At 42.5% G+C, this 23,858-nt stretch overlaps 1 protein-coding gene across 1 annotated transcript in view; it reads right to left on the bottom strand.

The window, feature by feature from the left end:
* The window catches only part of LOC126195465 (dynein axonemal heavy chain 1-like), a 963,710-nt gene that overhangs the window by 713,556 nt on the left and 226,296 nt on the right, over nucleotides 1-23,858 (bottom strand). The window contains exon 20 of the mRNA XM_049934091.1: nucleotides 13,232-13,459. Within this exon, the coding sequence (XP_049790048.1) occupies nucleotides 13,232-13,459 (228 nt within the window). The remainder of the gene's footprint in view (nucleotides 1-13,231; nucleotides 13,460-23,858) is intronic.

Genomic DNA, 23,858 nt, shown 5'->3' with positions numbered 1-23,858 from the left:
AAAATCTTCTACATTCATTACACTACGGAAATGAGATTGGTAATCGGGATATAGAAAACTTAATTCCCATATATGTCATAGCTCGTATATATGTCTAAAAACAATGATGATGTGACTTACCAAACAAAAGTGCTGGCAGGTCGATAGACACACAAACATACACACAAAATCCAAGCTTTCGCAACCAACGGTTGCTTTGTAAGGAAAGAGGGAAGGAGAGGGAAAGATGAAAGGATGTGGGTTTTAAGGGAGAGGGTAAGGCGTCATTCCAATCCCGGGAGCGGAAAGACTTACCTTGGGGGGAAAAAAGGACAGGTATACACTCGCGCGCGCGCGCACACACACACACACACACACACACACACACACACACACACACACACACACACACACACACACACACACACACATCCATCCGCACATACACAGACACAAGCAGACCAAATGTCTGCTTGTGTCTGTGTATGTGCGGATGGATGTGTGTGTGTGTGTGGGCGAGAGTGTATACCTCATATTTTGGTGCAGGTGGCGGCGAAAGGAGTAGGTCACAAGTCAAATCTGAGTGGTCATAGAGGTGTGACAACCTTGAGTTGTAGTCAGACACATGATGTAATTCGAACAGATGCTCGACAAGCATAAAGCACGATGCTGGGTTGTCCTTGTATTATGGCGGCAGCTTCAGCAGGTGGCCAGGAGGGGGTTATGGCGGTGGCTTTGGTGTCTCCTGGGGTAGCCGCTGCACTGAGGTTAAGTCAGAGGCCGGCGTGGTACACTCGGATTTAAACCAGGCGAGCGAATCTGTAGTAGTGGCAGTTGGCATAGTTGACTGTGTGTCACGAAAAGAAAGCACGGCAGGCACGGATGGTACTGTGGAAACGGGCGGATGAACAGCACAAGAGGGGGGCCCGGAAACTGGACCACGAGTGACGAGTGCTGGATGGAAACGACGCACTTCTGGAGCAGGGTGAGACACCGGTCACTGCAGACACAGGTGGTGCTGTGGAAGCGGCAGGCGACTGAGTGACAGGAAATGGGGATGCCCGCAAGTGGGGAGGAGAGGGGCGGGGGGGTTGAGAATGCCACCTGTGTGGAAACTATCTGATGCATAATATGCCTGCAGTGGATGTGGCAGGTCACTGAGGCAAGGTAAGGGGTCTGTGTTATGCAAACCACTGAATTGTGCATGTAAATGTGAATTGGACACAACTGGAATTCCACGTGCACAGAACGTATCCGGCGCGATTTGTAGTAATGGCGGTGTTGCACATGGCCTGACAGTAACTGATGTAGCATGCCGGTGGGTGGCTAAACACATGTTCGAATGGAGATCACTTTGTTCTTGAAATACTCAATTTGAAGAGACACAATTCGAAATATTGTTCAGTTCACATTTTACTGTCAGATGGGCATAATCTGGTGATGTGAAGCCTGAGTCCATTGTTCGCTCTAACGGCGTAGTTGTCAACCGTTGAAAACTAATAAGGTTAGCACACGGCGTTGGTTGATAACGCGAATTACTGTGCATAAATGATGAATACACCATTGGCAAAGAAACAACGAAACTCTGTGAGAGGAGTTGTGCTTCCACATCATCGAACAAGGCATTGTTTGGTGTGGTCATTGCATAGTGCATATAAACTGTTGCATAAACATCAGTGCGGGAGACAAAACATGAATGAACTGCGGGGTCACCACTATGGGAACGGGATCAGTAATTGGGATATAGAAAACTTAATTCCTGTATATGTCGTAGCTCATAAATATAGTAGAGGGAAACATTCCATGTGGGAAAAATATATCCAAAAACAATGATGATGTAACGTACCAAACAAAAGCGTTGGTATGTTGATATACACACAAACACACACACAAAATTCAAGCTTTCGCAAGCCACGGTTGCTTCATCAGGAAAGAGGGAAGGAGAGGGAAAGACGAATGGATGTGGGTTTTAAGGGAGAGGGTAAGGAGTCATTCCAATCCCGGGAGCGGAAAGACTTATCTTAGGGGGAAAAAAGGACAGGTATACACTCGCGCGCGCACACACACACACACACACACACACACACACACACACACACACACACACACACACACACACACACACACACATATCCACCCACACATATACAGACACAAATACAGACACAAGCACCCACATCCTTTCGTCTTTCCCCCTCCTTCCCTCTTTCCTGATGAAGCAACCGTGGGTTCCGAAAGCTTGAATTTTGTGTGTGTGTTTGTGTTTGTATGTGTGTCCATCAACGTAGCTCATATATATTTACACTTGATACTGCATCCATACAGAATGAAGTATAACAAAGAACTGACTAAGATAAAGATGGAGGCTTGACAGAGCACTTAAAGAGTTCAAAGATATTAAGTTTCGTGGTTGATACGAACTATCGACGTCATAACACCTCGTTTTTAAATTATTTTAACTATATAAAAGCTGTTAAATTCTTTAAAAAATCGCTTAATTTAATAAATTTAACTGAAAAATGTCAAGAAATGGGGGGTGATACAGTTTTTTTAAGTATCATATTTGGATTTCCCACCCTAAAAAACATAAGAATAAGGCATTTTCAGCAAAAAAGTTTTTCCATTGTTGGCCTGTGTAATCATTTCAGATCAACAGTCTGATCTTATCTTGGAACTTATATCCTACCATGCACAATGCACAATTTCAACTGCAGACTGGAAAGTCTGCTAAAAGTAAGCACTAGCCCAGGTGGTAACTCTAAAGAGGAATCCACCATTGCTTTTTGCAAAGCATCGGGAATAGTATTCTGGGGAGTCCAAAAATCTGCTGTTAAGTCAGAGCATTCTTGGTATCCTTAGAAACTCGAGTTTGAAAGGAAATTCTTGACAGGCACCTTGAATGTAAACTCATTACTGAAAATTAGTAAATAGAAAGAACTTGAAATTCTCTTAGAGAATCATGAAATACAAAATCAAGCAGTACAAGATACAAGAGTTTTAGATGGAAATTTTACAGAAACCAAAAACCACAGAATTTTTAAGGGTGAACCAGCAATAAAAATTATGAAAGGCATGCTAATACTCGGTACTGCCTCCTATATTCATAAAAATTTAGTAGATAATGCTATAGAATTCAAATCCAATCCACAAAGACTCTCTGTTCTCATAGTAAAATGCAATGATTGTCATGCTCCAATCAATGATGACAATAAGAAAAATCCGAGTAAAGTAGAAACGTTCTGGGAAGTTTTGGAATGTTTTGATACAACAGGGGGTTTTTAACACACAAATTGGGAGGGAAAAAACTTTTCAAAAAATAGTAGGAGAATATCCTACCCATAAAAGAAAGAATAAAAATGTCAAAAGTCTAGTTAATCTTTGTAAAAGTTTTTAGCTGAAGTTGATGTCAACTTCCTTCAAAAAACTGCCAAGAAAAATAATAAAGAAAGATATCTCCAAATACAATACTATGGGAGTTAAAGCTATATCACATAACTATTTCCCAAAGCAATATTAAAGAAATCATGAAACTAAAAGTAATAAGAAATATGGAATTTGACTCTGATCATTACCTGTCTAAAATTAAACAAACTTCTCCCCAATAAAAACCAAAAAATATGACAAAATCAGGATCAACAACACAAAGAAGACATCAAAACATTTTCAAGAAAAAATAAAATAGCTACAACAGAGAAATGGGAAGAATTAGCCAAAGAAATCAGTCTTTGAATCAACAAAAATGAAGAAGAAAGTCTGGTGGAACGAAACATGTGAAAAAGCAGTCACAGAAAGAACAACAGTGGAAAAAATGAAAACGTTCTGGGAAGATAGAGCACCTTCATGAATTTAAAATGCAAAGGAAAGAAACAGCAAGAGTAATTAAGGGCGCACAACAATCTTTACAGAAGTCACAACTTCTTGACATACAAAACAGCTTTGTTGAAAATAACTCTCAGAATTTGTACCTGTTTAAAATATCATCTAAAGGGCTACTAAGCTCAAAGAATTTATTTCACAGATGAAAATGGTGAAACAGGTCTCAGCAATAATCAGAACTGTGAAATACTTCAACAAAGTCAGTGGAGAAGACTGTATTACAGCTGAACTAATAAAATAGTCTCAACCAAAAATTGCAACTAACCTTTAAATCATGTTTGAAGAAATATGGGAAACTGAAAAGATTCCAGAAGACTGGAAAGTGGTCCTTACCCATTCTTTGCACAATAAATGTGATAAGTATTAGGGGGGAAGTGGGAACGATAGCAGGTTGAGGGTGGGGGAAGGTGCAGTGACACTTGTGGGAGACTGCAGCGACGTGATGGGGACATGGTAGAGCTGCTAGGTGCACCCCAGAGGTTTGAGTGGTGAAGGGGGGGGGGGGGGAGTAAGGACGGAAAGGGAGTGGAAAAGGAGAGGAGTACAGAAGGGGAAAAAGACTAAGAGGAAGCATTCGGAGAATAGAAGACTGTGTAGCGTTAGAGTGGGAGCAGGAAAGGGGATAGGTAGGTGGAGGACAGTGACTAGCAAAGGTGCCAGAGGGGTTAGGGGAACATAGGATATATTACAGGAAGAGTTACACCTGTGCAATTCAGAAAATTTGGTGTTGGTAGGAGAAGCATCCAGATGGCATTGGCTGTGAAGCAGTCATTGAAGTGAGGCACATTCTGCTGGGCAGCATGTTCAGCAGCCGGGTGGACCAGCTGTCTCTTGGCCACAGTTTGTCAGTGACCATTTACGCGGACAGACAGCTTATTAGATGTCATGACCATGTGGAAATCAGCACAGTCATTGTTAATTAGTTTCTAGATCACATGACTATTGTGACAAGTAGCCCTGCCTTTGAAGGGGTACAAGATAACTGTGGCTGTACTAGGGTAGGTAGTGGTGGTAAGATGTATGCCTCTCAGCCTACTGCTGTGATATGAGGCATGAGGTTAGGAGCAGTGGTGAAGTAGAGATGAATAAGGACATTGTAAAGGTACAGTGGGTGGCAGAATATCATCATGTGAGGAGGAGAAGGGAAGTAGGTAGGATATTCCTCATTTCACGGAATGATGAGAGGTGGTTGAAACCCCAGTGGAAAACGTGAATTAGTTGCTCCAATTATGGGTGGTACTAAGGCACAAAGTGAATGCTCTGTTGTGGCTGTACATTGGATGTGTGGGAGGTGGTAATGTGACTGCAGGACAAGGCACCGGACAGCTGTTTCTGTAAAAGGTTGGGAGGGTAATTTCACACCGTGACAACCTCAGTGAAAGTCATGGTTTATTTGAAGAGGAACTATGGGTGGTTAAGTTGTATGGAAGTGATTTATTGGTATGGAAAGTGTGGCAGTTGATGAAGTTGAGGTGTTGCTGTTGGTTAGTAAGTTGATATGGACAAAAGTACAGGTGCAGCCATCCTTGTGATAGAGGTCAACATCAAGGGTTGAGGCGGCTCAGATTAAGTGAATGGGGGAGAAGGTGTTGAGATTATTTTATTTTATTTACTTGTCAAGTTCTGTAGGATGAAATTGAGGAGCAAATCTCCAAAGTCGTGGAACATGTCAGCACATGAAATTACAACATAAACATAATAACAGATAAAAATAAATGTTCATGAACCTTAAAAAAGTCAATCCATAAGTTTAAGTAAACGCTATCAGCAATACAATAAAAATCAGTTTAATTTTTCAAGGAACTCCTTGACAGAATAGAAGGAGTGACCCATGAGGAAACTCTTCAGTTTCAATTTGAAAGTGCGTGGATTACTGCTAAGATTTTTGAATTCGAGTGGCAGCTTATTGAAAATGGATGCAGCAGTATACTGCACACCTTTTTGTACAATTCTGCTGAGTATTAACTGAGTGAAAGCTGCTTATTCTTGGGAATAAACTAATATTGGTAACAATAAACGACAATAAGGAATATACGTATTGAGAGGCCAATGTCAAAATACCCAGACTCGTGAACAGACATGACAAGAGGTTCATGAACTAACACCACTTATTGCCCGAACCGCCCATTTCTGAGCAAAAAATATCCTCTTAGAATGAGAAGAGTCACCCCAAAATATAATACCATATAACAATAGCGAATGAAAATAAGCAAAGTAGACTTTTCTTCATGTCGAGCGATCACTCACTTCTGATACCATTCGAATAGTAAAAATGGCAGTATTAAGTCTTTGAACAAGATCCTGAACGTGGGCTTTCCACGACAGCTTACTATCTATGTGAACACCTAGAAATTTGAACTGTTCAGTTTCACTAATCATATGCCCATTCTGTGAAATTAAAATGTCAGGTTTTGTTGAATTGTGCGTTAGAAGCTGTAAAAACTGAGTCTTACTGTGATTTAGCGTTAAGTTTATTTTCTACAAGCCATGAACTGAGGTCATGTACTGCACTATTTGAAACCGAGCCAATGTTGCACACAACATCCTTTACTACCAAGCTAGTGTCATCAGAAAACAGAAATATTTTAGAGTTACTCGTAATACTAGAGGGCATATCATTTATATAAATAAGGAACAGGAGTGGACCCAACACTGATCCCTGGGGCACCCCCCACTTGACAGTACCCCACTCAGACCCCACATCACAGCCGTTATCGACTTTGTGAATAATGACCTTTTGCTGCCTGTTGCTAAAGTAAGAGGTGAACCAATTGTGAGCTACTCCCCGTATTCTGCAATGGTCCAAGAATGTGAATTGGGTATTCTATCCTCACCCTTGGTCCACATGATGAAGAGGCCATCTGTGAATCTCAGCCAGGTGACAATTTTGGATTCTGGGTGGTTATGAAGGATTCCCTCCAGATGGCCCATGAATATGTTACTAAAGGATGGTGCCTAGTAGGAGGGGGCATTACTACACCACTGATTTGTTTGTACCCTTCAAGGAAGAAGTAATTGTGAGTGAGGCTGTGGTTGGTCATGGCAACCTGGAAGGAGATTGTAGGTTTGGAGTGAGTTGGACGTTGAGGAAGATAGTATTCTGTAGACCCAAGACATGGGCATTAGGGGCATCATCAGTGTAGGAGGAGGTGGGATCAACAGTGACAGGCAGGGCACTGTGTAGTAAAGGAACAGGAACTGTGGAGAGTCAGTGGAGGAATGGTTGGTGTCTTTAATATAGGAGGGTCAGTTACATGTGATAGGCAGAAGGTGTTGGTTCACAACAGCAGAGATTCTCTCAGTATGGACATCCTAACCAACCACAATGGGATGTTCAGGGTGGTTGGGTTTATGGACCATAGGAAGCATGTAAAAGTTAGGAGTTCAGCAAGTGGTAGAGGTGGCAAGAGACATATTCACAGGGAAAAGTTGTGGGGTGGGCCTAAGGATTTGAGGAGGAATTGGAGACCCTGTTGAATTTCTGGAATAGGGGTTACAGCGGCAAAATTTATAGGTGGACGAATCTGACAGCTAGTGGAGTTTTATAAGGTTGGGAATAGTTTTTAGGTGGGAGCTTGTGGTTCTTTCTGCAGATATAAGGTTGGTTTCCACATTGAGGCAATTGGGGAATGATGGTGAAGAAATGTTTAACGTCAAGAAATTCTAGAAGGTTAACAGGGATGATTTGGGGACAGAGGGGGAGACTAATGGTTGGATGGAGTAGTGAAGGGTTCAATACAGGGTTTAGGTTGAGTCTGAATGGTAGGGTTAGCTATGAGAAGGTTTTTCCACTGTAGGGACTGGGAGAAGAAGAGAAAGTCTTTAACAAGTCCAGCATAATTGAATTTTGGAGTAGAGTGATAGGTACAGCCTTTGGAAAGAATTCTTCTGTGGGACTGAGGCTTTTGGAGGAGATGTTCATGACTGTGTTTCAGATTCTGGAGTATGTATGGTGAAGGGAGGGAGTTTATGAAGACATAGTAAATCTAATAGGTCTACAAGGCAGGCTTTGCCAGCTGTGAGAGGACGTGGGGGAGGTAGAGTTTGGGGACAGTGGTAGTGCAAGGAGGGAAGAACCTAAACAGATCCAAAACACAGTCATGAGCATTTCCTCCAATAGCCTTAGTCCCATAGCAATATCAGCCATTTCCAAATGCCTTATCTTTTTCCCTACTCCCGAACACAATCATGCTGGACTTGTTAAAGACCTTCTTCTCTCCTTGTTTCCTACCATTCAGACTCAACCAATACCCAGTATTGAACCCTGCATGACTCAGTTCACTACTCCATCCAACAATGATTCATCCCCTGTGTCCAAAAATCACCCCTGTTAACATTACAGACTTTCTTAACCTTAAATCTTGCTTCACCATCAATCCCCAATTCCCTCAACATGGACACCAACCTTATATCCACAGAAAGAACCACAATACCCCACCTAGAAACTATGCCCAACCTTATAAAACTTCACCAGCTGTCAGATTTGTCCACCTATAAACTCTGCCACAGTAACCCCATTTCAGAAATCCAACAGGATCTCCAGTCCGTCCGCAAATCCTTTGGCCCATCCCAGAAGCTCTCCCTGTGAATGAGTATGTCTCTTCTCACCTCTACCACTCGCTGCACTCCTACCTTTTACGTTCTTCCTAAAGCCCATGAATCCAACCACCCTGAACACACAACTGTGGCTCGTTAGGGTGTCCATACTGAGAGAATCTCTGCTCTTGTGGACCAGCACCTTCTGCCTATCACATGTAACCTACCCTCATATATTAAAGACACCAACCATACCTCCACTAACTCTCCACAGTTCCTGTTCCTTTACCACACAGTGTCTTGCCTGCCACTGCTGATTCCATCTCCTTCCACACTGATGCCCCTAATGCCCATGTCTTGCCTCTATAGAATATTATCTTTCTCAATGCCCAATGACCAACTTATCCTCACTCACAATTACTTCTTCCTTGAAGGCTTCAGCTACAATTGAATCAATGGTGTAGCACTGGGCACCCACATGGTACCATCCTTTGCCAATCATTTCATGGGCCATCTGGAGGAATCCTTCATAACCGTAGAGAATCCCAACCCCACACCTGTTTCAGAATCACTGACGACATCTTCATGATATGAACATAGGATGGGGACACGCTATCCACATCCCTTCAGAATCTCAACACCTTCTCCCCCATTTGCTTCATCTTGTCATCCTCAACCCAACAGCCAACTTCCCTGATACTGACCTCCACCTCAAAGATGGCTACATCAGTACAGCTCAAAGATGGCTACATCAGTACCTCCATCCATATCAAACCTACCAACCAGCAGCAACCCCTCCACTTCAATAGCTGTCACCCATTCCATACCATGAATGGGATATACCCCATTCCATACCATGAAGTCAGACTAGCCACCCATGGTTGTTGCATCTGTAATGATGCGTAGTCCCCTTCCAAATATACCATGGTCTCACTAAAGCCTTCACTGAGCAAAATTACGCTCCAAACCTTGTACAGCAACAGGTCTCCAGTGCCTTGTCTCTCCAGTCACCTTAGCACCTATCACACCCCCACTTTCCAGTCATAAAGGAGCATCTGCCTTGCGTCTCCGTGCCCACTCAGTACTGGGGCAACTGAATCACATTCTCCATGACGGTTTTGACTACCTCTCTTTGTGCCCTGTAATGTGGAATATCCTACCCAGTACCTTTCTCACAGTGGTATTCCAAAGCCCAATGAACCTATACAGTATCCTACTCCCAACCCATTTCCTCGTGGCTCACATCGCTGCAATTGACCACAATGTAAGACCTGTCCCATACATCTTACACCACCACCTACATCAGTCTGGTTACAGGCATCTCCTATCTTAACAAAGGCAAGGCTACCCATGAAAGCCGTCATGCGATCTACAAACTAAACTCCAACCACTGTGTTGCTTTCCATGTGGGCATGACAACTAATGATTCATCTGTCTGCATGAATGCCCACTAACAAACTGTGGCCAAGAGACAGCTGGACCATTCAGTTGCTGAACATTTTGCCCAACAGAATATGCCCCACTCCAATGACTGCTTCACAGCCCACAGCACCTGGATCTTTCTCCTACCAACACCACCTTTTCTGACTTGCACAAGTGAGAACCTCCTTGCAGTATATCCCATGTTTCCTTAACCCCTGGCCTCAACCTTCTCTTGTCCCTGTCCTCTACCTACCTTTTCCATTTCTGCTACCACTCCAGCACTACACAGCCTTCTATTCTGCTGTTGCATCCTCTAGTATCTCCACCCCCCCCCCATCCCCCCTTCTCTACTTCTCTCATTTCCACTCCACTCTCCCCCCAACCCCCAATGCACCACTTACACAAATCTCCTAACTTCCCTACACTGTCCTACCACATCTCTGCATGCTCCCACAAACAGCTCCCCACCTTCCCCCATCCCTACCCTGCCATCCCTAACCCTACCCCACCACCCACGCCAGACTGCAGCTACCACCAGGTGCAAATGCCACTCTAAGTCTGGCCATCGCAGCTGGAGACAGTGGTCATGTGTGTGAGTTGTGCTTGTGTTAATGCATTTGTGTTTGCTATCACCAAAGAAGACCTTTTTGTCAACAGCTTAAATACGTAACAGTCTTTTTATTGTACCTATCTGTTACTAAACCCCTCCTCTATATGATGATTAGCAATCTATCATTTTATAATTTTGTTCTTACTCCATCCTGGATTTTCCATAGATCAATGTCCCCTACTCAGTAAATTGCATATGGAATCATTCTGTATCATTTCTAGGTTGCCTATTATTTATAATAATTCTCAAAGTTTTGAGGATTGTGATTGAGCCTGATCCTTACTGAAACTAACATCAGTATTCTTTCTTCTGCTTGACTATAACCTGTTTAAAAGGGGAATAAGTGCCTATAGCTAAAAAAACTGAGTATTGAAGTTAGACAAACCTTTGATTTATTCTGTGGTGAGAAATCTTCCATAGCTCAACAAGAAGCAACTGATTGGCCTGTCAGATGTCTATTAATTTTTATTTTTTGTGTGTTATAGCCTCTATTTACACATGCAGCAGGCACTATTATACCAAATAAAACAATGGAAAGTCCAAGTTGGAATATCAACAATTATTAAAAGGATAGATAGATAACTACTCACAGTAAACCTGACACATTGAGTTGCAGACAGACACAATGAAAAGACTGTTATGCACTAAGCTTTTGGCCAAAAGCCCTCTTCAGAAAAGAAAGGAAAACACGCTCACATTCACACAAGCAGACACACTTCATTCATAAATGACTGCTATATCTGGCTGCTTTAGCCAGACTGCAAGTGTTGAACTGAATGAAAGTGGCAATTGAGAGTGGGGTAGAGAAGGAGTAGGGATAGCGGAGTATTGGTGGAGGGGAGGAGAGCGCTGTGTGGCGGAGCTTGTAGAGCTACTGCAGAAAGTGGCGGAATGAGGCTTGGGCAGCATCAGGAGGCTGTGGGGGATGGAGGAGGAAATTGGGGAGCAGAAAAGAAGAGTAGCAGAGATGGGAAAAACTGGTTGGTGGGTTTCAGAGAGCGAGGACAATGAGGATGAGGGGATGTAAATTGAGAGGAGGCAGAAACTGTTGGGTGGAGGGTGTGAAGACCATAGGTTATCGTAGGTTGAGCCCAATATACTTTAGGGAGTGGAGAATGCGTTGTAAGGATAACTCCCACCTGTGCAGTTTAGAAAAGTTGCTGGTGGAGGGGAGGATCCAGTTGGCCCGGGTTGTGAAGCAGCCATTAAAATCTAGCATGTTATGGCATATGACATGGCTGTTTTCACAGATTGCCTTGCCTCTGATGGGTTAGGTTACACCTGTGAGACTGGAATAGGAATTGCTGGGTGGGTGAATTGCGCAGGTCATGCACCTAGGTCTTCCACAGGAATATGATCCCTGTGACAAGTGGCTGGGATTGGAGTAGCATAGAGGTAGAATAGGGTGTTGTGGAGATTAGGTTGAAATGAATACCACTTTAGGAAGGATGGGAAGGATTTTTGGTACAATGTCCCTCATTTCAAGGCATGATGATCGATAATCAAAGCCCTGATGAAGGATGTGATTCATCTGTTCCAGTCCGACGAGGTACTGGGTGACAAAGGGGGCACTCCTTTGTAGCTGGTTCTTGTGGGTAGGATTGGGGATGTGTGGGGATATGGCACAGGAAATCTAACTGTGAACTATGTCTAGGGAACAGTGGCTGTGTCTGAAGGCCTTGAGAGAACATCAGCATACCAGGGCAGGGAGCTCCTGTCACTGCACATAAGCTGTCTCCTTAGGTGGCCGGGATGTATCAGAATGATTTTTTGGTGTGGTAGGGATGGCAGCTGTCAAAATGCAGGTACTGTTGGTGGGTTTAATATGGACAGAGGTGTGGATGGAGCCATCAGAGAAGAGGATGGCAATGTGCAGGAAGATGGCATGCTGGGGTGCTGAGATGGTAAGGGTGAGGTGAAATGGATGGGAGAGAACGGGTTGAGGTCGTGAAGGAATGAGGGTACGGTGCCATGGCCTTGAGTTCAGATCATGAAGATACTATCAATGAATAGGAACCAGACTAGGGGTTTGGGGTTTGAGGAGTCTTGGAAGGTTTCCTCAACATGGACCATAAATAGGTTGGCATAGGGGGGTGTCATGCGGGTGCTGATAGCTGTGCCATGTAGTTGTTTGTATAACTTCCCTTAAAAGGAGAAGTAGTTGCGTTTCCCCTCTCCGCTCCTCTCCCTTTCAGTCCTCATTTTCCCTCCCCCCCCTCCCCCACAGCCACCCGATGCTGCCTGAGACTTGTCCTGACACTTTCTACAGTATTCTCTGCATGTTCCACCAGACAGAAATCTTCTCTTCCCCAACCCATACTCTGCTATCCCTCCCTTTTCTTCCTTGTCCCACTTCTGATTGCTGTTTTTGCTCAACGCAACAGTTGCCACTCCGGCATTCTGGCCTGAGGTGCCCAAGATCATAGTGCGTGAGGTGGGCTTGCTTGCGTGAAGGAATGTGTGTGTGTTTTTCTTTTTCTGTTGAAGGCTGTGGCTGAAAGCTAATGTGTCAGTGTCTTTCAACTCTGCTGGTCTGTGCCTGTCATCTTTATGATAAATAGCAATCTATCTTTTACTTACATCATTGTTATTTGTTTTCTTCACATGCTTTCATATATTCCCCTGTAGTGTGTACAAAACAAAAGCATGCCAAAACTTATAATAAACAGTACAAGACTGCACTATAGCAGACAGGTATTTTGTGATTATAAAAAGAACTAGAATATCTAATACGGTACAAAATTTGAAATTTAAATGTAAATATTCTATTCGCTACTGCCTGTATAGCAGAAATGATAATTACGTTACCTTTGCAATATTTTCAAAGCATTTACGTAAGTGAGGTTGCACAGCAGTTGGATTTCTTGCTTGAGCAAGGATCTCCAGTAACTCATCATCACTCAAAAAGTAGAATCGTGGGAAAACAGACCGTTTTGTTTCCAGGTAGTCAGACAGTCCCTTCTGAACTTGCTCAAGGAGATAATTGCATTCTCGCAAGCTAGTGAGTAGCTTTTTGTCAGGACAATATTCCATAATCTGAAACAAATTATTTTATTGAAACCATAAACCACTATCTAAGGTTAAATCAAACAATAGAAAGTCCAGGATGGAATAACAACAATATGGAAAGATCAAACAATGGAAAATCAAGGATACAACAATGACAGTATTACGAAAAGGATTTATTGCTACTGATCCTATTGAGGGGATACTGAGTCACGGAGAGGCACTACAAAGAGACTGCTACACAAAGAAGCTTTCAGCATAAGGCCTTCTTCTGCATAAGACAAGACAAGACAACACACACACACACACACACACACACACACACACACACACACACAAGCAAACGCAACTCACACTCACATGACCACTGTCTCTGGTACCTGAGGCCAGACCACAGTCATGAGAGTGTGAGTTACATTTGCATCAATGTGTATGTGTGTATGTTGAGTAACGCAGAAGAAGCCATTCTGGTGAAACTTCTTGTGTAGCAGGGTCAATCCATGTCAAGTGGCCTAAATTTGGACAAACTCCCCACTTGATCATCTCCAATTTTGATGTAATTTTTACAGGATGTACATATAGACCTTACATGAAGCACTGCCAAATTACAGCTTCATAAGTAGTATGGTGGGGCCACTAGCCACCTTTTCGTAAAGGCTCGTTTTTTGACATTGGGACTGAAATGAATAATCAACTTTGTTTTACCATTGTTCAGGGTCTAAGAGACCTGTCATGCTGAAACTTTGTGATGCTGTTCAACTTATTGGGTACAACAGCTTAGTTGTAGTACACTAGGTCAAACTATTGTAAATTCATCATAGTGTGCTATCAAAGTGGCTCATAAATCTTGTCATACCAAATAAACTTACATTTATATTACATTAAAAAATACATGTGCCAGTCATACTCTTTCTGGTTCCCAAGCCAAATATTTCAGTTTTTATTAATTCATTTGCTGAAATTTGTTACTAATAGCAATTACAGTTGATTCTAACAAGCTATAATATCGGCCCATTCTTGTTGCTGATGGAGCTGGAATGACAGAAATAATATGTTGGTTTGAAATCCAACAAGCATCCTGCCTAGCTGGCCAATACAATGGATGTGCAAGTCCATTGTGGTGCATGAAACTGACTAGAACATCATTTTCTTCTACTGAAACTTCAGACACACCACCAATCCACCATTTTCCATCATATATACAATGTATTGACCAGGTTGTAAGGCTGTAATATTTCTGAATGAAACTGTTGCTTGACTTTGGTCAACATTCGCCACAAAAAAAATTTGTATCATTGGATACTCTTCTAATACAAACTTGCTTTTCATTTAATGGCACAAAATGGTGATTCTCTCTTGTTCCTGATACTGTGCAGTCATTTTTGAACCTTGCTTCCTACTCACTTTTTAATGTTTCAATTTCTTCTTTTGAAACAAAAACGAATTGGATTCCTCTTATATTCTTTGTACAGTATTTAAACAAATCAGTTGGTGTAAAAATCTGGTCCTCAGTTGGTCTTTGAAGGCTTGCTGTTGCTGCCAGGCACTTTACAGTTCCTCCAATTTCATCACCTGGAGATTTTCCATGGCTTGTAGCAAAAAAGTCCCATTCAGCTGAGATTCTTAAGCTGTTTTGATGGTGGCAGAGATTCAGAAAATTTTTGAATTTTTTGTACTGAACTGCTGATCCATCACTGAAGTAGTAAATGTGTGTGATTTTTCCAAGGCGACGCTTTCGATCTTCTATTAATTTCACTATAAAAGCATGTACAGCGATTGCATCATGTTTCAGGCTGTTGCTCATTATACAGTAGCTGATGCTCTGATGTCCAAGTTATTTCTGAAGTACACAACAAATGGGTGTAAAATTGCTTGGCTGTTATTCCAGTGAAAACCTTGAGCTGCATCCTGGACAATGAAGGAATAATTTTCAGCAAAGTCCATTAATATGATCAGTTCAGTTGGCTTGCAGCTTTCTTTTACGCATTTTAGGTGCTTGCTCTGGTGCTTTGCAACATGAGTGAAAAGTCTGTCAATTTTCGAAGTCAGATCTTCAATAAAATCCTTGGTGGTCATCTGCTTGGTTTCTAATGTATCTCTATCAGTGTGCACCAACTGTTTGAACTTGTGGTGGTTATCAACTGCAAACGTCGACCGCATCATCTCTGAGAACGAACTTCTTTGAAAACTGTTGGTCTCAGTGTGTTCCGAACTCTGTATTCGAGCAGATGTGTTTGTACCGACATGATCAAAATAAAGTTAATTCATTATAAACGAGGAAATACTTAATGTTGGGTTCGATATTACCATACGTAACATCCCAATCCCCACACTGGTGACCCTCGATGCTCATGAACACCGCTTACGACACCAGAAATGTGTGCTGGAACATGGCCATGGACAAACAATGCAGCAACCCTTTGCTGGATTTCTACGTCCATCGACTTCACTTCGCGCCACATCTGGATGCAGTTTACAGGAAGTGTAATTAAGTGTGTAAATTCCCGACTCTTGTGTGAATCGTGCTTTTTGGTAACATTCGTCATCTTCTCACACATCGACAATGCAACCGAGGCGCACACGTCGTCCATAGAAACCTGCTCAATGCGTCGGTAATTTCACTTCCAGACAGCGCAGTGCTCCTTCACCGATTAATTTGGACAATTCTGACTTGATTTTGTGTAATGAATTAACTTTGTGTAGTGCTTCGACATCGGACAATCATGCCAAACAATGGACTGCAACAAACGGGGACTACGTTGCAAATCCCAGTTCGCACAAACTCCGAACTACGGCTAAATTGCATGCCTAGTCGAATTCACAAACGCCCGTCACGGCTACCGCATCTTCCGTGCCACGTGCAAATTTGTTCGAAGCCGGTTTCCACACAGCCCGTCTTCCAGAGTTCGAATGTTCGTGCCAACTTTTCCGCCGCTTCTCTGCACCTGCCCCTCATTTGCAGCATTCAACTACCAACATTTCTCTCGGACCAACTTCGAATATGGTTCACGGCTGCGGAGTATACATTCTCCTCTTATGGCATCACCGACGACAGTGAAAAACACCTCGTACTCTTCAGGCACCTGAAGGACTATCATATAATAACGGACATTATCTGTGACAATTTGAGTGACAAGTACACCACAGCAAAAGCCACTTTAATTCAGCGCCTGTCACCAACAAAACAGGAACAAATTGAAAAAGGACATCCTACCGATCAACGACAATGCACCAATTACACCGACAACAATGCCGGCTGTTTCTCAGTGCAACACTGCACGTGCCACGCCTCCCTCTACACAGCACCCAAGCCGCACCAACTCTGGTCGACCGCTACCGACAGTGACGTCGTCTCGGCCGCTGCCTGCTGGCTCACTGACCTCGACCCAGTCAGAACAAACAACTGCGCGACATACGATCCCGCCGCGGCAACTGCACCCGCATCTTGTCAACAACTCGCCGACACTACGCACGCTTACTGCCTGGCCGTTCACTACTCGATCGCGCCTGCGACTTGTTCACCCACCCCAGAAGATGATTTCAGCTGCATCAATGCTTCATACAGCAGTGAACGTGTTCTCACTCCGCTGCCGCCAAGTACTGAGTTTCACATTCGCGATCGCACACACAATCTCTTCTTCTCGAACTGTTATGTCAATACTGTGCCGACGACCTTGTCTTGTACGCCAGGTTACCCTTTGATAGAGACAGATTCTGATTTCTACCCCATCTTACTTAGTGATACACAACAGACTGCTTCACGACACAAATTTTCGCCTGAACAACTGCGATAGCTACATAAGCAAATTGTGACAAACAACTTGTTGGTACAAGATCAGTTACACATGCTGCAGCCGACACCAACCGAGCATGACATGCAACGAGATGCTCCTGTCATTGTTCCACCTCCGACTGCTGACGATCCTTTGCCATTACTACTAGCTACAACTAATACCCTGGTGATCACGCTACATGGATCTATGTCCCAGATGTCAACTGTCATCATCACGCCACCTCAAGTGGAAATTCTACATTACTGATGTGATACAAGCAACTTATTTACGCTGCTCCCACATTTCCTTGATAGTTCCAGACACTTTGTTTCTGTACCACGGCATAACAGGCCGCATTCCAATGCCGCTTGCTTTGCCGCCCTCTTCACTACCTCCGTAATGTACGAGCAACGCATCTGCCATTTCTGCTTCGACGAGTGAGCATCTTTCCACTTTGACACACGGCCGTGCAGCAGTTTCGTATGAGCAGCTTGCAGGCTTATGACTCGACTGCAGCGCCGACAGCGACAGCACACACGCAGCTCCAGTTCCAACGAACTGTGTCACCTCTCTGCCACGGACCAGTAGTTCATCCACTGATTCGACTTCTTCATGTTCACATCACATCTCATCGCATTCCTGCTCTGACCATGGATTCGCCGACCACATCCGTCTTCCACCACCTCTCACCATCGCCATGCCTCATGCACAGGGCTCGCGGCCATACCCCCGAGCCTTCGATCATGGCTGTTTTGCACATCAAAACACCGACACTGTCAACTCTGCTTGGAACATCATGCCATCTACCGCTATAACACACTCACCGTCCACGGACTCTGAGGTGAAGCTTCCGTCTACACCGAAATCATCCGCCACCAAGGTCAGTCATGTGCAGATTACTGTTTTCTCCCCTGCTGCGACATCAAGCGCCTCTATACCTCCGTCATTACCGCGAGTGTTGCTCATCCGGCATCTCTTACGCAACCTGTTAAGCCACAGCATACTTGCTCCTTTATGTCACACGGCCAATAACTGTTACCGGACACGTTGCACTTACTGTGGCACTCACCGGCAAATACCTTGGCAATACATCGCATCACATCTTCGACGCACTCCGCGCCTTTGATTGGATCAAAATCCCACTGCACCGCAAGTCCTCGGCACGATGATGTTCTCCCCACCGACACGCTGCCGCCTTCTGGTTCCACCGTGCCATCAGCAGCATGGCACGGTCAACCTGTGGACACCTTCCGCGCCTCCGCACCTCATTCCCTCTGCTGGTCGTGCCTACCAAGACATCGAGAAACGCTCCGATCGCGCCTTGCACTAGCGCCTGCCTTGACACGATCGGTCACGTGCACCTGTGCCATCAGCCGGCAGGCTGCACACACGCCTTTCATCATCCTTACCGTGCTCCGCACTACCAGCGGGGGCTCTGTGGCGGTTATCGAGTGCAAGAGTCGACCGCCTCATCTGCAAGAACGAACTTCTTTGAAAACTGTTGAACTCAGTGTGTTCCAAACTCTGTATTCGAGTGGAAGTGTTTGTACCGACATGATCAAAATAAAGTTAATTCATTATAAACAAGCGAATACTTAATGTTGGGTTCGATATTACCGTACGGAACATCTCGATCCCCACAAACTCAATGGTATCATCTGGATCACTGTCTTCAAAACTACTTTCTAAAAACTGTTCCAGTAGTTCTTTTCTCGAACAGATTTCACAGCGATGAAGCATGCAGTCTTTGGATTCCAAATCACACACTGTTTTAGCAATCAAATTCTTATAATCTTCTTTAATTGGAGTGCTTGAAAGCATGAGTTTCACATTTTGATGAAAAGTGCAAATACAGACTGAGTTGGTTCCTGCAGCACCCACAGTGATGCACCATTTTGGCCTCAATTCGCAAAATTTGGAAAATCCAATTTTAGGCCCATGCTGAAGTCAATATGCAGCAAATATTTCTTTAAAATTATTCAGAAGAAGTTACTTTTGCATCAAAACTTTCTTTCCTTATATTCTAATTGATACACAGTTTTTTTTACCTGGACAAATTCGGCTAAATTCTTCATTCTGAAAAAATGTTACCGCTCTATCTTTTATAGCATCTGGAATCTTCTTGCCACACTTGTTCTTTGGCAGAGCTAATACACCATTTTCTGCCTGTAACTTCCTAGCTGCTTTTACCATCTTCTCTGAAACACCAAATTCTTGCATTCTCTCTTTTATAGTCCAGCTTTGTGGTACTAATGTCAGTATTTTCAATTTTTCAGGCTGCCTTGACAATTGCAACTTCTGTTTCAATTCTTTAATCAGCCACTTATAATCTTCACAATCAGGACATGTCTTGCTTGTACTAGGTGTTTGAAGATCTTTTGGGGTGAATCCTCCAGCAGCAGCAATGTTATTCGCAACTGCCTCTTGAGCTTCACTTATTTTTCATTTTGCACAACCTTTCACATCCCTTTTTGATACTCTCTGAAATTTTAGAGGGGAGCAGTTCGACTTGAATGGAGTGATACTTCTGGATATGCATCATCTTCTGACTGGTTTGAAGTTGACTGCGATTTTTCTGCTTTCTTTGCTAAAAATTGTTTTCTGCAAGTTTGACAGATCTTCTGACCAGGTTTCACATTGCTCTTAGTCACGGCTTGCAACTGTTTTGCTGTTTCCACATTGACAATCCGTAAACCCTTTTGAACCGAAGGGTTCTTTGCACCGAAAGAATTACAACAAGATCTCTGTAGAAAGTCATATTTGTCCACCAGTATTGTTTTGTGATGAAACTATATTTGTGCATTTTCAGTAAGACATATCTCACTTCTTTGCTTTATTAATTCCTGTTGTTCTACTGAAAATTCTTTGATTGGAATGAAGCCTTATTGATGTGTGGATGTTTTCAGATGACATGCAGAATTATCTGCAAGGCCAATGACACATGGTACTGAAACCTCATTGATATCCATTACACTACAATTAAACTTATGCTTCCAATTGCCGTTTGTTTCAATATTAGATAAAGTAGAAGTGGTGTATATTTCCAACTGAAAAATATTAAACAATCATAGATAATGGGAACTTACTTGAGAATACAACAGAAAAAAATTAAATAACCTGATAAACAGTTCTAAAGAGTCACCCCATACCTTGAAATAATTTTTACTTACCGAAAAAAGATGTTTATTCAGTAACGACAACACACTTCACATCATTTAAAAAGGCACACACAACATCTGAACACTCTTCACTACACAACAGTGTGCTTCAGACTGATTGTTGAAGCATGTTAGCAAACTCCATTGTTGACACTAAACTGGTCTGCCTCCAAAGTAAAAACAACTTTTTCTGATCAGAAAAGGTGAGCTCAGATAACTCATTTATTATTTGAGCAATCTGGATGCCACTTGCAGAGCTTTATAACATGCTGACAGGCTGTAGATAACTAAGGTATCAGCTTCAGAAAGCTATTCTTTCAGCAGATAAAAGGCAATAAAGCGTAGTCAAAATTTGGTACAACAAGATTTATGAGCCACTTTGATAGCACACTATGATGAATTTACCATCGTTTGACCTTATGTTTTACAGCTACGATATTGAACCCAAAAATTTGAATAGGATCACAAAGTTTCAGCATGACAGGTCTCTTAGATTCTGAGTAATGGTAAATCAAAGTTGATCATTTATTCATTTAAGTCGCAATGTCGGGAAATGTAATGTAATGAAATATATAAGTTTATTTGTTCTCAAATACAAAGTCTCCAAAATAAAAACAACTTTTTTTGATCAAATAAGCTGAGACCTTTCCAACGGTCCTGAGAAAAATCAAATTTAAGTGACCCCTTTTGAGATATGACCTTTTCAAAGTGAGCCAAAATTGACTGATAAATTTTTTTTAGCAAACTTTAAACTTCGATAACTCAGTTATTATTTGAGCAATCTGGGTGTCACTAGCAGAGCTTTATGACATGCTGGCAGGCTGCAGGTAACCCAAGTATTGATTTCAGTTACTCTTTCAGTAGATACAAGGCAATAAATGATAGCCAAAATTTAGTACGACAAGATTTATGAGCCACTTTGATAGCACACTATGATGAATTTACAATAGTTTGACCTAGTGTACTACAACTAAGCTATTGTACCCAAAAAGTTGAACAGCTTCACAAAGTTTCAGCACGACAGGTCTCTTAGATCCTGAACAATGGTAAAACAAAGTTGATCATCTGTTCATTTCAGTCGCAATGTCAAAAAGTGAGCCTTTACAAATAGGTGGCTAGTGGCCCCACCATACTACTTATGAAGCTGTAATTTGGCAGTGCTTCATGTAAGGTCTGTATGTACATCCTGTAAAAATTTCAACAAAATTGGAGATGGTCGAGTGGGGACCCTTAGGCCACTTGACATGGAATGACCCAGCAGTCTTTTTGTTGTGCCTGTCTGCAACTCAGCGTCTCCACTATTTGGTTCAAAATGGTTCAAATGGCTCTGAGCACTATGGGACTCAACTGCTGTGGTCATAAGTCCCCCAGAACTTAGAACTACTTAAAGCTACCTAACCTAAGGACATCACATACATCCATGCCCGAGGCAGGATTTGAACCTGCGACCGTAGCAGTCGCACAGTTCCAGACTGCGCGCCTAGAACCGCGAGACCACCGCGGCCGGCCCACTATTTGGTGAGTAGCAGTCTATCCTTTTCCTTATACTAACAATATGGAAAGGACAGAGGAGGCATTGAGTCACAGACAGGCATAATGAAAAGAACACTAAAATATTTAAGCTTTCAGACAAAGTCGTTCTTCTGAAGTAGAAACACACACACATTCACACAAGCACAGCTGTCACACACGTTATGCCCATCTGCGACTCAATGCCTCCTAGATGTGGTTATTAGCAGTCTATTCTTTTCACTATACAAGGTTACTGACACAATACACAGCGGAGAACAAAAGACAACAAAGAATGGAAAAATCATCAAAGTACTCCAAACAAAAAATTGTGTGTTGAAAAACAGGCAATGTGTACAACTTTGTTTTCAAGTTGCATACAAAAAAATTACATTTAAACTAGCCATATGTTTCAAATGTGCAGATACTGTGTTGCTGGGTAAACAGAAGAAATATTAATTAGGTATGTAAAGCAGCAGTACAGTCCATAGTAAGTCATTGCTGCCATTCTTGCAAGCTACTGTGGTAGCAAAAATTCTCAATATTTGTGATATTTGTTTCGTTATTGTATGTGTTTACTGATTTAGTGTATTTTCGGAATTTCGTATGTTAAAAGGACCTAATATTGTACTAACAAAGTTAGTTGCTTTGGAGAAATTTGTACCCTTTGTAATACAATGTGATATCCTATTAAACTTTTAATTGTCTTATTAAATCATTTGGCACATTGTTTTGTTCCACAGGATAATAATTACAAAATATATTTAACACCTCAAGAAACATACTCATAATACATGTACTATGGATTTCTGAAAGAGCACTGAAAGACCTGAATCGAAACAAGGCACCGGGAGTAGACAACATTCCATTGGAACTACTGACGGCCTTGGGAGAGCCAGTCCTGACAAAACTCTACCATCTGGTGAGCAAGATGTATGAGGCAGGCGAAATACCCTCAGACTTCAAGAAGAATATAATAATTCCAATCCCAAAGAAAGCAGGTGTTGACAGATGTGAAAATTACCGAACTATCAGTTTAATAAGTCACAGCTGCAAAATACTAAAGCGAATTCTTTACAGACGAATGGAAAACCTGGTAGAAGCCGACCTCGGCGAAGATCAGTTTGGATTCCGCAGAAATAATGGAACACGTGAGGCAATACTGACCTTATCTTAGAAAGTACATTAAGGAAAGGCAAACCTACATTTCTAGCATTTGTGGACTTAGAGAAAGCTTTTGACAATGTTGACTGGAATACTCTGTTTCAAATTCTAAAGGCGGCAGGGGTAAAATACAGGGAGCGAAAGGCTATTTACAATTTGTACAGAAACCAGATGGCAGTTATAAGAGTCGAGGGGCACGAAAGGGAAGCAGCGGTTGGGAAGGGAGTGAGACAGGGTTGTAGCATTTCCCCGATGTTATTCAATCTGTATATTGAGCAAGCAGTAAAGGAAACAAAAGAAAAATTCAGAGTAGGTATTAAAGTCCATGGAGAAGAAATAAAAACGTTGTGGTTCGCCGATGATATTGTAATTCTGTCAGAGTCAGCAAAGGACTTGGAAAAGCAGTTGAACAGAATGGACAGTGTCTTGAAAAGGAGGGTATAAGACGAACATCAACAAAAGCAAAATGAGGATAATGGAATGTAGTCGAATTAAGTCGGGTGATGCTGAGGGAATTAGATTAGGAAATGAGACGCTTAAAGTAGTAAAAGAGTTGTGGACAAGAAGAGAATAGAAGCTTTCGAAACGTGGTGGTACAGAAGAATGCTGAAGATTAGATGGATAGATCACATAACAAATGAGGAGGTACTGAATAGGATTGGGGAGAAGAGGAGTTCGTGGCACAACTTGACAAGAAGAAGCGACCGGTTGGTAGGACTTGTTCTGAGGCATCAAGGGATCACAAATTTAGCATTGGAGGACAGCGTGGAGGGTAAAAATCATAGAGGGAGACCAAGAGATGAATACACTAAGCAGATTCAGAAG

This window comes from Schistocerca nitens, chromosome 7 (genome assembly GCF_023898315.1).
Source record: "Schistocerca nitens isolate TAMUIC-IGC-003100 chromosome 7, iqSchNite1.1, whole genome shotgun sequence".
In the NCBI taxonomy this organism is placed as follows: Eukaryota; Metazoa; Arthropoda; class Insecta; order Orthoptera; family Acrididae; genus Schistocerca; species Schistocerca nitens.
This window is presented reverse-complemented; position numbering and strand designations above follow the sequence as displayed.